This window comes from Rhincodon typus, chromosome 1 (assembly GCF_021869965.1).
Source record: "Rhincodon typus isolate 14 chromosome 1, sRhiTyp1.1, whole genome shotgun sequence".
Classification (NCBI taxonomy): Eukaryota; Metazoa; Chordata; class Chondrichthyes; order Orectolobiformes; family Rhincodontidae; genus Rhincodon; species Rhincodon typus.
Genome location: NC_063332.1, coordinates 66,456,605 through 66,475,199, shown reverse-complemented (window position 1 = coordinate 66,475,199; position 18,595 = coordinate 66,456,605). Strand labels below are relative to the sequence as shown.

The 18,595-nt window shown below is 43.9% G+C and overlaps 1 protein-coding gene across 1 annotated transcript in view; it reads right to left on the bottom strand.

Moving 5' to 3' along the window:
* LOC109917657 (protein shisa-like-2B) overlaps window positions 1-17,117 on the bottom strand; it is a 29,240-nt gene extending 12,123 nt beyond the window's left edge. Inside the window, exon 1 of the mRNA XM_048597202.1 lies at window positions 16,904-17,117. Coding sequence (XP_048453159.1) covers window positions 16,904-17,097 — 194 coding nt within the window. The 5' untranslated portion in view covers window positions 17,098-17,117. The remainder of the gene's footprint in view (window positions 1-16,903) is intronic.
* Between the last annotated feature and the right edge of the window lie 1,478 nt (window positions 17,118-18,595).

Genomic DNA, 18,595 nt, shown 5'->3' with positions numbered 1-18,595 from the left:
TACAAACATCTACCGGCAATGCAGCAAACTGGCTTATCTATCGGAAGCAAGACAAATCCAATTCAGTGAATGAACATGCCCTCAGTCTATGCTTAATCAGAAAAGTATTGAAAAAGGGGTCATTGACAATGCGAGCAAGTGACACTTGCAAAGGAATAGTTTCCTCACTGATGCTCAGTTTGGGTTCCACAAGAGCCATCCAGTTCCAGGCCTCATTGCAGTCTTTCTATAAACATAGACATAGGAGCTGAATTCCAGAAGTGAGGAGAGAGTAACTGTCCTTGACATCAAGGCAGCACTTAACCAGAGTGTGGCATTAAGAAACAAAACTGGGCTCAATCAGAATCACTGGGATAACTCTGCACAGGCCAGAGTCATACCTGGAAAAGAACAGGGTTGGGTTTTTGGAGGTCAGTAATTCAGGGCATCATTATAGGAGTTCTTCAGGATAGCATCCTAGTCCTAACTACTTACTATTGTTTCATCAATGCCCTTCCTTGCACCACAGGCTTTCGCAACATAAATTCAAACTGCAATATGGAAGCTGGTGGAATCTCAATACAATTAGCATTGGTGATCTGAAGATGATTATTCATTGTTGTAAAAATCCATTTGGTCCTTTAAAGACAGATATCAGCCATCCTTATCTGCTCTGGCCTACATGTGACTTCTGACCTACAGCAATGTGGCTGATTCTTAAATGCCCTTTAAATGACCGAGCAAGTCACTCAGATCAATGGCAGTCAGGAATGGACGGAAAATGCCCATATTGCATGAAACAAAAAAGAAAAATAAAATATAGCCATGAGTGAGGATATTGACTGATGCTCACACAATATTCAATATCATTCACAATGCCTCGGTTATGCAGGAGGACCTGAACAATATTCCGGTTTCAATGATAAGTGCCCAGAAATGACCACCTCCAATTAGAGAGAACCTAATAATCTCCTCTTGACAGCATTAGAAATTGGGGCCCCTAATAAACAGGCATTTTGTACATTGTATGTGTGCAGTTGAAATATGAAAAATGAAATTCACTAAAGAAGTAACAATCCTAGATCACAGGGAAACACACTTCTAGTCCCCAAAGGAAATACACACAACTGGCAAATGTGGCAGTGATAGAGGAATGCGACCAAGATTATGAGTCAATCTTTGTCAGACTCCATAAGGAGACTCAGAAAGATAAGATTAAGTTAAAACCAGTCCAGAATAAACTGGACAACACACTCAAGTGTGTGCCTTACAACTGAATAAAAGATACAGAGAATTGAGGGGAGAAATTGAAAAGTTACAAAGGAAAAGCGACAGTTTGCATCCTCAGTTATAGTGAGAGCAGGGTGCATGTGATGAGCAATACTATGAAAAGAAACACAGAAAACAGTAAATGCTGAGTTATGAGAAGAAATTGCCAGATTGAGGGGAGAACTAGATGATGCAAAGAGTGCTCTGAGAGAGTTAACTTCATACTCAATTGTTGCCTCCCCTGAAATAGACCACACACTTTGTACATTCAAATTCAGACAACTGTAACACAAATTGGACAACAAGAAGCAAAGATATCTCACTTCTAGTGAAAGGAGACATCTTGATATGTGCTGGAACGGAGGGAGGAGCTTCCCTAGCAATTTGAGGTTATACTGGGACAGCTCTATCGAAAATAAGCACTCCTCTGTCACACCTTCCCTTTACAGTGATGTAGAATCACATGGGCCATGGCAAAAACCTGGAGGACACTATCCGACCCCACCACCAAAGACATCTTTCCCTCCCCACCCTTATCTGCTTTCTGGAGGGACCACTCTCTCCGTGACTCCCTTGTCCCCGCTCCACACTCCCCTCCAGCCCCACCACACCCGGCACTTTTCCCTGCAACCGCAGGAAGTGCTACACCTGCCCCCATACCTCCTCCCTCACCCCCATCCCAGGCCCCAAGAAGACTTTCCACATCAAGCAGATGTTCACCTGCACATCTGCCAATGTGGTATACTGCATCCGCTGTATCCGTTGTGGCCTCCTCTACATCGGGGAACCCAAGCGGAGGCTCGGGGACTGCTCTGCAGAACACCTACACTCGGTTCGCAATAAACAACTGCAACTCCCAGTCGCGAACCATTTCAACTCCCCCTCCCATTCCTCAGACAACATGTCCATCCTGGGCCTCCTGCAGTGCCACAACGATGCCACCCGAAGGTTGCAGGAACAGCAACTCATATTCCGCTTGGGAACCCTGCAGCCCAATGGTATCAGTGTGGATTTCACAAGCTTCAAAATCTCCCCTCCCGCTACCGCATCCCAAAACCAGTCCAGCTTGTCCCCGCCTCCCTAACCTGTTCTTCCTCTCACCTATCCCCTCCTCCCACTTCAAGCCGCCCCCCCCATCTCCTACCTACTAACCTCATCCCGCCCCCTTGACCTGTCCCCTCCCTAACTCCCCACCTACACTCACCTTTACTGGCTCCATCCCCGCCTCTTCGACCTGTTTGTTTCCTCTCCACCTATCCTCTCCTCTATCCATCTTCTATCCGCCTCCCCCTCTCTCCTTATTTATTTCAGAACCCCCTTCCCCTCCCCCATTTCTGATGAAGGGTCTAGGCCCAAAACGTCAGCCTTTCTGCTCCTATGATGCTGCTTAGCCTGCTGTGTTCATCCAGCTCTGCACCTTGTTGACACTATCCTTCTGTCAGCTTAAGGTAGGCTCAGCGGGAGAATTGAGGATTACATTAGGTATGAGCTCCAATATCCTCCTCCTCTTACAAAATGGGAGCTGTTTAAGATCTTACACCCAGAATAACAGAACGATAATTTTAAACAGATCCTCCTAGCTGTGTGCTCCCTAAATTTAAGACAGCTGAACCAGGATTCTATGGTCAAAATCTCCTCCAACGAATTAGACTACGACTTAAGCAGGGTAATGGGAGATGAAGTTATTGATTAGCTAGCATCAAACATACCTCTAGAAAAAGCCCCAGTGCATTTGCAGAAAGCTTCATTGTCATTACTGGAGGATACAGCCAGAGGAAGGTGAGGTGATTACTGTGATTCCCCAAGTTTCACTTTCTGAATGAGCTCAAACCATCAGTTCGTAGTGCTGTCCTTGGCTGTTTACAAGAGCAAAACAGCAGCCTGGGAAGAGCTGATCTGTGTTATGTTAACACAGGCTGGAGAGAGGTCCATAATAATCTTACCCAAGCACCAGCAAGGGCTAAAGTAGCATTGGTCACAGGCCACTCACCCATTCAGACATTTGGGCTCCCAAGAATCCTGTGCAAAGAAGGGATTCTCAATTTCACCATTTCCACTGCAATCGGCTGTTTCACTACCACTAACTGTCATAGTAAGCCTGAAGTGCAACAAGCTGACAAGAGAGTAGGTACCTCCTCCTCCTTTTCTGATACAGATGCACCCCAACCCAGTTCACAGAATCATTACAGTGCAGAAGGATGCCATTCAGCTTGTTGTCTGCTCCATTATCGAGTGCCAATTTCCTGCCATTTCCCCATATCCTTGCACACTATTGCTATCCAAATAATTATCTAATGCTCTCTTAAATGCCTCAGTTGCATCTGCCTCACCACATTTCCAGACTATGCATTCTATGCTGTGTGAAAATATATTTTGTTTGCACATCACTTTAAATTCATGCCTTCTCGCCTTGTTTCTTTTACAAGCAGAAACAGCTTCACTTTACCTATTCTGTCCAGCTCACTCACAATTTTGAAAACTTCAATCAGATTTCCTCTCAGCTTTCTTCCCTCCACGGAAAATAGTCCCAACTTCTTCAATCAATCCTCACAACTCAGGTTTCTCACACTTGGAACCACTCATTTCTGCACTCTCTCCAATGTAATCGCATCTTTCTTGTATTGTGGCACCCACAACTGTACACAGTACTCCAGCTGAGATCTAGCAAGTGTCTTCTGCAAGGACATCATCTTCTTGTTCTTGTACTCCGTGTCCCTATTAATAAAGCCATGAACGCAATTTTCTTTGTTAACTGTGCTCTCCAGCTGTCCTATCACCTTCAATGATCTGTACATCCAGATCTTCCTGCTCCTGCACCCCCTTTAGAATTTAACCTTCAATTTTACATTGTCTTTCAGTGTTCTTCAAACCAAAGTACATCACCACACATAGTTGAGCAGCATCTCGACAGAATGAAGGCAGTGACATGCAGATCAGATAGGGATCTCAGCAGCTGGCTGCACCAGCAACCCAAAATCCCAAGCTCATCCCAGCCTCTTGGGTGTCCATTCTCCAATACAATGTCTGTAGGAGACTAGTAGTCTGTACTTTTGATAAGGGAAGCTGTCAGCAACCAATGTTAGTTAACTTTGGCTCCTCCGCCACGATTATCCATGACCCCTGCCCAGGCTCCATGTCTATCTTGAAAAACATGGCAGGTGAGCTTGAAATTTCCTAAGACAGTGTGGGAGAAAGCAATTCCCCCAGTGACTGCAGCTACTGGTAGGACATAGTTAAAGATGTTTACCCCTCTGCATCACTGCTCCAGTGTAATAAAGAGAAGCCAGCATGCAAATACACCCGGACAGAATGAGGACAGAGGCAAAAGGAGAGGGTGAAGGGCCCTCTAGCACAGTTAGAGTCACAACACTGCATAAGTTCTTCTTCACTGTTAAAGTTAAAGTGGCCCTAGTGAAAATTGGGCCATATTTGTAGAGAAATTGCATGACTGTTATAACGACAGCTTACCTTACCTTCCAGTCACGTTATTTGCAAACATCACAGATTCAAAAAGAATTGACTGAAGGAAAATAGTTCATAAAGCGACTTTCTGGACTGAATTTTAATTTTCAATGTTAATTTAAATCAATATTTTCTGTGCTGTGAAAAGCTGCAATTGTTCCCAAAAGATGCAGATAAGTGGAAGCTGGGCAGAAATTCAATTTGAACTCAGAACTGAAAAAGGAAAACAAAAGGACAATGATTATTTTCAGAGACAGTAATTTCTGAAGAAGGGTCTAGACCCGAAACATCAGCTCTCCTGCTCCTCTGATGCTGCTTGGCCTGCTGTGTTCATCCAGCTCTACACCTTGTTATCAATGATTATTTCCAAGCTGGTGTGCCTCATTAATTCTCCTGATCTTGGAATGCTGGTGTAGTAGCATGGCACAAAATGCTAAAAGATTTTCAGAAAAGTCGAACATTTGGGCCAATTTAGAGAAAAGTCAAAAAGCATTTTTATTTAAATATTTTGAAATTGTTAGGAGAATTCTGCTTTTCTTAAAGCAAAATTTGTAAAATTATGACACAATGTCACTTGGTGAATATTCTGTAGCCCCTTTTCAGACCAAACTCTTTCTTTTGACAGCTTTATAAAATTCTCACCACAGACCTTTCATATGGCTAGAAGTGTGGCTTTGGGCATTACTAAATATTAACTTTCTAAATGTATAGACATGATTGGACATTATCAAAACATTAGGCCTCTAAATCAGAGCCACACAAGTTTCAAGAGCCATCTAAATACTAATGCCACAGCCAAGGACACAGAAGCAAATTCAAGAACCTAGTTATTATCATAACACTTCGACTAAAGGCTTTGTCCTTCACAGATTTGGCCTCAACCAGTCAGATCATTTGATATTTTTTGTGGTAAAGTGTTTGAGAATGGGAGCATTTTATACTGACTGTGACTATTTGTGTCTCCGACATAAAGGCACTGTTTAAAACAAGCCTGGTCATGACAGTTTCTAAAACTGCAACTGACAAACTAATTTGATAAAAGTTGCAATCTCAGGCAATGGGAAATTTTCATAAAGTTTAAGAAAAAAATCAACCATAAATTAAAATGTATTTCAATACAAATAATCATGATGGTTTTAATTTGTATCTAAAAATAAAAAGGATTGTTTCTGAAGAAATAAATTGACCACTAATGAAAGCTATCAACCTAACAAAACTGCTGAAGCTGTACACAAAAAAAGACCTCAACAGTGTTGCCATATTTGAATTTGGGATAACTTTAAAATTAGGAAATGTCAAACATCATAAGTTACTTAATAGAAATTTTTTTAAGAATAAGCAAAATTTGGTAATGCCTGGAACCACACAGTAATGATCGATTTCTATTTTAAAGATATTACAAAAACATTTTCTTTCATTAAACAGTAAGGTTTCTCCACAGCTCCCGAATCTAATATAATGGTAGCTGATAGGATGATCCACTTAGAATAAAAGATGGTGAGAGGAAAATAACAACAAATGTAAGTGGGAATCATTCAGTTTGGATGGATTTTAGCGGAATTTATCAAGTGAAAGGAAAATCTGTATGAAACTAATAAGTTACATAGAACATAGAACAGTACAGCACAGTACAGGCCCTTCGGCCACGATGTTGTGCCGAACTTTTACCCTAAACCTAAGGTCTATCTAACCTCCACCCCTACCTTATACTATCATCCATATACCTATCTAATTCTTGTTTAAATGCCCCTAATGAGGCCGACTCCACGACCCTCTCCGACAATGCATTCCACGCCCCTACCACTCTCTGAGTAAAGAATCTACCTCTGACGTCTCCCCTATATCTACCTCTACTCACTTTAAAACTATGCCCCCTCGTAATAGCTACCTCCACCCTAGGAAAAAGTTTCTGGTTGTCCACTCTATCTATACAGTTGAAATGGTTCGTGACTGGGAGGTGCAGTTGTTTATTGCGAACCGAGCGTAGGTGTTCTGCAAAGCGGTCCCCGAGTCTCCGCTTGGTTTCCCCGATGTAGAGGAAGCCACACCGGCTACAGCGGATGCAGTATACCACATTGGCAGATGTGCAGGTGAACATCTGCTTGATGTGGAAAGTCTTCTTGGGGCCTGGGATGGGGGTGAGGGAGGAGGTATGGGGGCAGGTGTAGCACTTCCTGCGGTTGCAGGGAAAAGTGCCGGGTGTGGTGGAGCTGGAGGGGAGTGTGGAGCGGGGACAAGGGAGTCACGGAGAGGGTTGTCCCTCCGGAAAGCAGATAAGGGTGGGGAGGGAAAGATGTCTTTGGTGGTGGGGTCGGATTGCAGATGGCGGAAGTGTCGGAGGATGATGCAGATGGCGGAAGTGTCGGAGGATGAACTCCCCCTCCCATTCTTCAGACGACATGTCCTTCCTGGGCCTCCTGCAGTGCCACAACGATGCCACCTGAAGGTTGCAGGAACAGCAACTCATATTCCGCTTGGGAACCCTGCAGCCCAATGGTATCAATGTGGATTTCACAAGTTTCAAAATCTCCCCTCCCCCTACCGCATCCCAAAACCAGTCCAGCTCGTCCCTGCCTCCCTAACCTGTTCTTCCTCCCACCTATCCCCTCCTCCCACCTCAAGCCGCACCTCCATCTCCTACCGACCAACCTCATCCCGCCCCCTTGACCTGTCCGTCCTCCCTGGACTGACCTATCCCCTTCCTAACTCCCGACCTACACTCACCTTTACTGGCTCCATCCCCGCCTCTTCGACCTGTTTGTTTCCTCTCCACCTATAGCTCCTCTATCCCTCTTCTATCCGCCTCCCACTCTCTCCCTATTTATTTCAAAACCCCCTTCCCCTCCCCCTTTTCTGATGAAGGGTCTAGGCCCGAAACGTCAGCCTTTCTGCTCCTATGATGCTGCTTGGCCTGCTGTGTTCATCCAGCCCTGCACCTTGTGTCTCGGATTCTCCAGCATCTGCAGTTCTTATTACCCCTATCTATACCTCTGATCATTTTGCACACCTCTATCAAGTCACCTCTCATTCTTCTTCGTTCTAAAGAGAAAAGCCCTAGCTCTCTCAACCTTTCCTCGTAAGACCTTCCCTCCATTCCAGGCAACATCCTGGTAAATCTCCTCTGAACCTTTTCCAATGCTTCCACATCTTTCCTGTAATGAGGCGACTAGAACTGGACACAATACTCCAGATGTGGCTGAACCAGGCTTTTGTATAGCTGGGGCATAACTTCATGGCTCTTGAACTCAATCCCTCTATTAATGAAAGCTAACACACCATACACCTTCTTAACAACTCTATCCACCTGGGTGGCAGCTTTCAGGGAACTGTGGACAAGAACCCCAAGATACCTCTGCTCCTCCACACTGCCAAGAATCTTTCCGTTAACCCTGTATTCTGCTTTCAAATTTGTCCTTCCAAAATGAATCACCTCACAGGGTGATTTTCAGGGTTAAACTCCATCTGCCACTTCTCAGCCCAGCTCTGCATCCTATCAATGTCCCTTTGTAACCTAGAACAGCCCTCCGCACTGTCCACAACTCGACCCACCTTCGTATTGTCTGCGAACTTACTAATCCACCCTTCCACTCCTACATCCAAATCATTTACACAAATCACAAATAGAAGAGGATCCAGAACAGATCCTTGTGGTACACCACTCGTAACTGAGCACCATGTTGAATATTTTCCATCCACTACCACCCTTTGTCTTCTAAGGGTCAGCCAATTCTGAATCCAATCTGCCACATTTCCCCCTATCCCATGCCTCTTTACTTTCTGCATGAGCCTACCATCGGGAAACTTATCAAACGCCTTCCTAAAATCCATGTATACCACATCCACTGCTGTACCTTCATCCACGTGTTTGGTCACCTCTTCCAAGGATTCAGTAAGGTTTGTGAGGCATGATCTATCCCTCACAAATCCATGCTGACTATCACTAATCAAACTGTGCCTATCCAAGTGATCATAAATCCTATCTCTCAGAGCCCTTTCCAATAATTTGCCCACCACTGAAGTAAGACTAACTGGCCTGTAATTTCCGGGGTTATCCCTATTCCCTTTCTTGAACAAGGGAATGACATTTGCCTCTCTCCAATCTTCCGGCACTATACCTGTGGACAGTGAGGACAAAAAGATCATCGCCAAAGGCCCTACGATCTTTTCCCTCGCTTCCCATAGAATCTTCGGATAAATCCTATCAGGCCAGGGGGACTTATCTATCTTCAAGTTCTTCAAAATTCCTAGTACATCTTCCTTACTAACATCCACCTCCTCTGGCTTACCAGCCTGTTTCACACTGTCCTCCTCTACAACTAGGTCCCTCTCAGTTGTGAATACTGAAGAAAAGTATTCATTAAGGACCTCTCTTATCTCTTTAGGCTCCATGCACAAGTTCCCTTTACAATCCTTGATTGGACCTATCCCTTTCTCTGGTCATTCTCTTATTTCTCACGTATGTGTAAAAAGCCTTGGGGTTTTCCTTGATCCTGTCTGCCAAGGTTTTCTCATGCCCCCTTATAGCTCTCCTAAGCCCTTTCTTCAGCTCCTTCCTGGTTACCTTGTATCCCTCTAGAGCCTTTTCTGATCCTTGTTTCCTAAGCCTTATATAAGCATCCTTCTTCCTCTTAACCAGTCGTTCGACCTCTCTTGAGAACCAAGGCTCCCTCACTCGACTGCATGTTGATGTCTCTCTCTTGAAGATGTGTGTGCTCTTGCCTATAAGCCTCTTCATAAGAGAACTAAATTGGATAGTCTGGCGACCACTGCAAATATCCAGACCTAGTGGAAAGGTTATGCATGCCCTCACCCCACGTTTGATCTTTCATGAAGATAACCTGGAAGTCCGGAATGCATGATATGATGCTGAAATGGCATGAAGCATGATGGTAACATTTGCCTTGCTTGAAAGCCTACTATGTGCTTCCAACCCCCTGAGATAATTATAATAGATCACCTCTTGGTCCCTGTACCCATAGAAAACACCAGTGAACTGGGAATAAATCTCTCTGTAGAATGTCTTTAGGCAACATCCAGGTTTGGTCATCAATTCTTCCCTGAACCTCAAATCAATCTTAGCTGGATCATAATAACTGTTGCACCTAAGCTGTGCGGCAGCACTGACCCTGTTACCAGCATTGATTCATTGCCACGCACAGATCTCAGAGGTCCACGCAGAAGAAATAAGAAAAAGGGAATATAGATCAATATCTTGGAAAGACATTTGATTAAAGTGGGTCAGTGGAACAAAGAAATAGATCAAGATATCCAAACGTGAGGGGAACACACTTGGTATGACCTGATATAGAACATCTATCAAACCCCTTGTCTGAGGACGTTAGCTGTGGATTTAATAGCTCCATGAAGCTTGATGTTAACAATTCTAATAATTTGGTATGTTGATTACAATATATAATCAAAAAAATTAAGGAAACAGCTTATATCTTAGAAATGCAGGTAGTCTCTAGGTTACAGATGGGTTCCATTCTTGTGTGCAAATCAACTTACAAATGTACTCAAGTCGGAACACAACACAGTACAACGTAAAATTGCCTTTTGTCAATACCAGCAAATGTGTGCATGTCAGAACTTTAAAATTAGTAATATACACCTCTGTAAGGGATGTTGTTTGTAATCACATGCATTCATAAGTTGGATGTTCATAGCTCGGGGACATGCGGTCAATTAAGAATTAATTGTTAAAAGTCAATAGGAAATTTCCTTCTCAATGGGGTTTCCATCATTAGAGATTGGGCACCTCAATAAACAGGTATTTTCTGCACAGTCAAGCATTTATGAAATTTACTAATATAGCACTGATCATCTCTCTGCAATCATATAAATAATACTAAAATCAGTCTCTCAAATTTCTGGATCACTAGAATCACGCTTTCATGTTAACATTTGTCGTACCGGGTCAAAATCTCAGGAGGCAGGCAGGATTCAAGCATATGGAAGATGTTTGTTCAAGCAGAACCCAGTTAAAGCAGGGAGAGGGCCTAAGGATCTTCCGAATCTGGCCTCAACGTGAGAAAACACTTTTTCCCTTAATCTATGGCTCAGATCAGAAGAGAGATCAATGACACACTCTGATTTTTACAGTGATGTTTGTGGATTTTTATAAAAAAAATTCATTCACTGCATGAGGGCATTGCTGGCTAGGCAGCATTTATTGCCCATCTGTAATTGCCGAGGGGGCAGTTAAGAGTCAACCACATCGTTGTGGGCCTGGAGTCATTGGAGTCATGTGTAGACCAGGTAAGGATGGCAGTTTCCTTCCCTAAAGGACATTAAGTGAACGAGATGGGATTTTTCCCTGACAATTGACAATGGCCATTGTTAGACTCATACTTCCAGGTTTCTATTTGATCTGAATTCCACCAAGGCAGGATTCAAATCCAGGCACATAGAACATTACCTGGGTTTCTGGATTAATAGTCCAGCAATAATACCGTTAGGCCATTGCCTCCCTGCTGATTTACGGTTAGGGACAGGAGGGGGATATGAAGAAATTTTTTTTTCATCCAGAGGACAGTAGGAATCTCAAACTCACTGTTTTTAAGAGTGATAGAGGCAGATACCCTCATAAAACATAAGAAATATTTAGACGTGCACTTGTGATGCCAAGGCATATTAGCCAAGTGTGGGAAAATGGGATTAGAATATTTGGTTGGCTGCTTTTGACTGGCACAGACTCAAGAGGCTGAAAGACTACTTTCTGAGCTGTAGACCTTTATGGTAATATTTGTCCCTCTGCCTTGCCAGAAGTTCCCAAATATTCATCTGAGGCAGGGATAGTAGAAGCTGTTCAGTTCCTTTTCTTGGCTTGCAAAAATTGTCCATGTTTTGCTACCAATAAAGGAGGGTGCTGAGAACAGAAGCCTAGGATGTACTTACATGGATTGTCAGCTGGTGCCATCCACAAACAGCAAATTGCAGATTAAGATGTTACATAATTTGCTTGCCGTTAGCTCTGACATTGAGTTGCCCTTCATGAGTCGCAGCATGAAGAATATAAACCAAAGAGAGGTGGTGCCAGATTGTAGTTCCGTCATTCGATGCTACTGATCTTGAAAGCCTCTGACAATGCTCCATTGTAACTGTAACACCAAAATTGTGTACGTTCTTTTGGAAAGAAGAAATGATGCCCAGGAAATGATCCATCCATGCAGCCTATCTTCCATAGCACTTTAAAGGGTCCATGACAAGACAAGATCAATGAGGGCCAGCAGTCTGCGCTGTTTGCAGAGGTCCTGCTGTAATTGCTGAAGTTTGAAAATCATGATAACTTTTGATCTGGCAGTTCTGGAGCTGCAGTGAGACTCTGGATATCACTCTGTGCTGTCTGGTCACAGCAACATGAGCACTATATTTTTCACAATTCCCCACAATACTTAACAAGGAGATGCCTCAGTACTTGTTGCCGTCACTGTGATCCCCTTTGTTTTCATATAAGATGGCTATTTATGCATCACTGTAAGAAATAGGGCCTTTATTAAATTATACATTTTAGGATTTTTTGAGACAAACAGTACTTTATCAGAATTGGTAGACATAGCTAAGTCTCCTCAACAGACAAACTGCTTTCTTTCTTTTTCTGGAAATATTAAAACCTCTTGGTTCAGGTTTCAATGTTGACATTCCTGAGTTGATAGGATGGAGATTTGTGTTTCTCCTACCTGTAAACTGTATGGTAAGGATTAGCAATTAACGTCAGTATGACATAAATTAAAAAGCTGACCCCGAGCTGAGTTGGACATGATCATTGAATTGTAGAATACCTACAGTGTGGGAGCAGGCCATTTGGCCCAACAAGTCCACACCGAACCTCTGAAGAGCATCCCACCCAGGTGTCCCCCCATTCTTGTAACCCTGCATTTCCTATGGCCAATCCACATAACATGCACATTTTTGGACTGTGGGAGGAAACTGCGCACCTGGAGGAAACCCATGCAGACACAGGGAGAATGTGCAAACTCCACGCAGACATTCACCGAAGGCTGGAAACAAACCCAGCACAGTACTAATCACTGAGCCACCATGCTGCCATGATGGGAGATGAACATCTATGTTTTGGGTACCCTGCATTCATTGGTTAGAAAAGTTCAAGCAAATTATTAACATAGAAATTTAGAGCTATATCCAACTCCTTCTTGATTGAATGCTTTCAATGTTTTGCCCTCAAATGTTTTCTGTAGAAGAGCGTCATATCAGCCCCAAATAGCCTATCCTTAAACTCTGACCCTTGGTTCTCGACTCTCAAGTCAGTGGGAACATACTTCCTGCATTTGACTTGTCTAGTTCGGTTGAATTCCTAAGTTTCTATGAGATCCCCCTAATTTTCCTAAACTCCATGAATACAGTCCAAACTGATCCTATCTCTCTTCATACGCCAGGAGAACCAATAGTGTGGACTTCCAGATATGTTCAAAAAGGTACCTCACAAAAGTTTAAATCATGAGATGAGAGCCCACAGTGTTGGAAATAGCATACTGGCCTGGATACAGAATTGGCTAATGGGCAGGAAACAGCAAGTGAGAGATAAAGGGTTCTTTTTCAGGTTGGCAACCCGAGACCAGTGAGGTATCGGTGCTGGGACTGCAGGAAGGAAGGAAGGAAGCGTGTACAGAAGGAAGCGAATGTACTGTCAACAAATTTGCAGGCAATACAAAAGTAGGTGGAAAGGCAAGTTGCAAAAAGGAAACAAACAGTTTAAAGAGAGATATCGATAGATTAGGTAAATGGATAAAAAGTTGGCAAATGTAGCATAATGTGGGAAAATGTGAAGTTGCTCATTTTGGAAGGGAAAACAAAATGGAGAAAAGCTGCAACACAAAGGGACTGGGGGCTACTTGTGCACAAAACACAAAGCTGACACACAGGTGCAGCAGGTAACCAGGAAGGCGAATAGAATGTTGGCCCTTTTCTCAAGGGGGTTGGAATATAAGAGTAATGAAGTCTTACTGTAACTACACAAAGTACTAGTGAGACCTCATCTGGAGTACTGAGAGCAGCTGAACCCCCTTTTTAAGGAAATAGATAATTTCATTCGAAGTAGTTTAGAAAAGATTCACTCAGATGATTCCTGGTAGGGAGGGACTGTCTTATGAGCAAAGGGTAAACAGGTTGGAATTCTACTCATCAGGGCATAGAAGAATTAGACATGATCTCATTGAAACATACAGGATTCTTAAGGGGTTTGACAGGGTAAATGCTGAGAGGATGTTTCCCTTCAGGGTTTAGTCTAGGACCAGAGGTGCATAGTCTCAGAATAAAGGGGTGTCAATTTAAGATTGGCATAAGAAGGAATTTCTTCTCTCAAAGGGTTGAGAGTCTTTGGAACTTCTATTCACAGACAGCTGTGGGAGCAGAGTCCTTGCGTGTATACAAGGCTGAGACAGATTCTTAATCAGGAGGGGAATCAAGGATTATGAGAAAAGGCAGGAAAGTGGATGTCAGGAATGTCGGATCAGCCATGGTCCTATTGAATACTGCAGCAGGCTCAAGGGGTTGAATGGCCTAAGCCTGATCCTATTTCTTACGGTTTTATAGAAGAGTCTAGGACCAGAGGATATAGTCTCAGAATAAAGGGGTGCCAATTTAAGACCGAGATGATGAATTCTTCTCTCAAAGAGTTGAGTGTCTTTGGAATTCCCTGCCATAGAAAATTGAGGGGTGTATGTTTAAGGCTGAGATAGATAGATTCTTGATCAGTAGGCGAATGCAGGAAAGTGGATGTGAGGAATGTCAGATCAGCCATGATCCTATTGAACAGCAGAGCAGGCTGGAGGGGTTACCCCTGTTCCTATTTCTCATCAGTCCTGCCATTCCAGGAACCTGTCTGTTAAACTCACAGTCTCCAGGGATAAAGTGTATTAATGAGTGGATGGAATTATGGAGCAGTCCTTGTTAGGTAACCTTCTATATCAATTGCAGACCTCATTAGACACAAGCATCTTCATATGGAAAACGGACCAGGAAGTTGAAGGGAAGAGTTCCTAACACTGTGATTTGACAGCAAAATGTTTGCCAAGTGCCCATTCATCTTCTTGGATGGGTGAACCATCCTCAAATAAAACTGAGTTGTACACATTTCCTGTCTCCTTAGCTAATGAATCATACCTAAATTATTGCTTCTTAATAAACTATCTTCAAACTACTTACAAATACTTGGCAGCCTATCTTAGATATCAGTGGCTCCGAAACCCCAATTTTACTTTACTCATGTCTTGATGAATAAATCTTTCCTTCTGGCAGAGGTACAAAAGTTCATGGGGCTCACTACAGCAACCCTGGCTTTCCACAGTCAATGATTTCAAGTGCAATATCATTGTTTGCTAGGGATTTACGATTGGCAAGATGCACAATGGAGTGCTGATCTCTATAGTGGTGAGTTCACTACACAACTCCCCCATGGTGGGAAAGTCTGGAATACTGCTGACAGCTTCTTCACCAATGTTCATTATTGTGTTGCACCCAAGATAGGGCTCCACCTACTCTTCCTTCCGTTTGATAAGTTCAGTGATGATAAACATTGTTTATGTCTTCCAGGGAGCTGATTTAGTTGCGGCTAGCCTGCAGGCTTCCTTCACTCTGTCAAGCATTCCTCGCACCTCCTGGATTCAGCAGCAGACTGTATATTATTGCAGTTTCAACCAGTATTAACTGGTGCACTGTCAATCAGTCTGCTACGACTTGATTTCTGCCAGCTCTGTGTGCATTTAAATTTCGTTTCCTGGGACTAGTTTGTTGTTCTTGATGCACCTTTCAGTTTCACTAACTGGCTCCATTTCAGTCCAATAAGCCTCAAGCCAAACAGCATTCCTCTGATGTCTTTTCCCAAATGTAGTCAGTGCAGGTGTTAAAGATGGTATTGTACAGACAATCTTGCTTGAACACCAAATTCTAACTGTTGACATTGTCCACAGGGCCGAAGGCAATCTAAGCTTACTCCACAAACTGTGCAGGATCTCTTGCACAAACTTAATGTCATTACCCAAGCAAGTGGGAGCCAAGGCCCAGAAAATAATTCAGGATTCACAGTTGCAGCTGCATAAATGGATTCCCTATTCACTGATAATGGAATACTCTACAATTACCATTCGGTATTTCTCCTCATTGCACCAATGCTCCTTATTGATATCATGGTATTGCTTACAGGTACCCTCCCCATCTGCTACCTTTGTATATGAATCACCTAAATTCCTTAAACTAACTCTTTCTATTTCTTGCTGCCTTCCTTGTGCTTGTTTATTGCACTGCTTTTCTATTTCTCTGAAGCAAAAAGGTGCATTTCATCAGCCCTCGTTTTCCCCACATACTGTGGAATGTTTCAGCTTGAGAAATGCGATATTTTGTTACTTCACTTGTGTATTCCTTCTGGATACGCCGAATGCAGGATGATACTTCATGCATCTGTCACACGTCCCTTGGTTGAATCACACCAGCCACCACATATCAATTATACGGTGAATTTAGCTCGCTGACTTAGTTTCCGGCTAAACACCTATCCAGTGTTGAATTCTGTAAAAACCTCACACTTGGCTTTTACTGAACAAGCTTGGAAATATTCGGTGGATATTGATGGGTGGAAAGGGGCATAATCCAATACTTGAACATTGACGGCTTTACTTGTGTTGCGCTGTAGCGCCGAACTCCTCTCTCCAGTTCTTGAGGTACCCCAACAATGCTGCCAAATCAATACCGTGGGCACAAATAAACCATCTCAACGATTACCTTAGTTCGCCCAATTGCTACCTCGGTTCAGATGGTATGACTCTCATTTCTGAGTCAGAACTCTTCAGTGCAATGCTAATGGAGGTGCTGCTTTTTGGACGAAATGTTGCAGCCTTTCGTACCACAATTTTAGAAAAAGCAGATTGACTGGTGTCTCGATTCCCTGCTGTCTGTGAAAATTGGCTGCTGCATTTGCGAATGTAGCTAATCACACTTCAAAACTAATGCAATGTTACCAACTGTTGACGGATGCTCGACTTATGAATTGCAAGTTTCTCTCTGTTGTAAGTGTAAGGCGAAACTACAAAAAAAAACTTCAGAATGCTCCAGACAAATTTGGCTCCAAATATTCAATCCCAGTTTCTGGGTAGAGTTGGAGAAACTACATTACACCCCACACTACCACCACCCACCAACTACTCTGTATCTCCTCCCTATGCCCCTCAGTCTGTTTTACCTGAGCGACCACATGTAGCCGTGCGAGTAGGGGAAATAGTTATCAGACTCGCTGCAGCAGTACTTGAGGTCCAAGAAGCCGCAGCAGTAAACTTTGTCCATGCCGTCCGCCTTCCTCGGACACCTGAAACTTTGCACCAGGTCGCCTCTGATGTTGAAGTAGCTGGTGCAGAGCTGCGCGTCTCCGCTCGGCATCTTGTTCGCAGTGAGCCCGCTTTCCCCCTCCGGCTGCAGCCTCTCCTGCCAGCGGCCAGCTCCCGGATCCCGCCCCCTTCCTCCAGCTACACTCACTTCACTGCAGCGGCGCCACGCCTACCCCTGCCTGCTATGACCTTTTGAACGTTAATGCACACTATAGCATTAAAAGCAGTACAGAGGCTGTGAGGAAGTCTACCACCTCCAGAAGGTTGCTACTTTTCAGGCCACCTGGTTACTTAGTAAAAACAGGGCACTTCCAGACCAGCTGAGTATTTCCAGCAGTTTCCTATTGCCCTCCAGCGACGCACATGTTAGCGCAGTTTGAATGGGAGGAAAGTTCAGGGAGTGAACTGGCCATGTGTGGTACTTAATGCAGAGAGTAAATGTTATTTTGTTTCCACTTTGTGCAGACTCGCTGGAGTGAAAGCAAACAACTGCAGATGCTGGAAATCTGAAATAAAACCCAAGTGGTGCAATCAGTTTCTGATGAAGGGTCTAGGTCGGAAACGTCAGCCTTCCTGCTCCTCTGATGCTGCTTGGCCTGCTGTGTTCATCCAGCTCTACACCTTGTTATCTCAGATTCTCCAGCATCTGCAGTTCCTACTATCTCTGGTGCAATCAGTGCTGAGTTCTGAAGAAGACTGGAAATTTTAAACTAAAAAACCGAAAGAACTGCAGATCCTATAAATCAGGAACAGAAAACAAAGTTGCTGGAAAAGCTCAGCAAGTCTGGCAGCATCTGTGAAGGAAAAAAGCAGAATTAACGTTTCGGGTCCGGTGACCCTTCCTCAGAACGGAAACCTTTTCTTTTCCCACTGAGACTGACTCTCCCCACTGACTGACAGTTGAATTTGCACCGTGTTTCAGGGCATTTACTTTACGTGCGCTTAAATGTTTTGGTGGATGTTTTAACTGAAAAATATCACAACGAACTTCTTACATACGAATTATGAGCACAAGTAGGCCTTTCCAGCCTGGTCTGCCATCCAATAATATCATGGCTGAGAGAGATAGTAGGAACTGCAGATGCTGGAGAATCCGAGACAACAAGGTGCAGGGTTGGATGAACACAGCAGGCCAAACAGCATCATAGGAGCAGAAAGGCTGACGTTTCGGGCCTAGACCCTTCGTCAGAAAAGGGGGAGGGGAAGGGGGTTCTGAAATAAATAGGGAGAGAGTGGGTGGCGGATAGAAGATGGATAGAGGGGAGGATAGGTGGAGAGGAAACATACAGGTCGAAGAGGCGGGGATGGGGCCAGTAAAGGTGAGTGTAGGTGGGGAGTTAGGGAGGGAATAGGTCAGTCCAGGGAGGATGGACAGGTCAAAGGGGCGGGATGAGGTTAGTCGGTAGGAGATGGAGGTGCGGCTTGAGGTGGGAGGAGGGGATAGGTGGGAGGAAGAACAGGTTAGGGAGGCAGGGACGAGCTGGGCTGGTTTTGGGATGTGGTAGGGGGAGGGGAGATTTTGAAGCTTGTGAAATCCACATTGATACCAT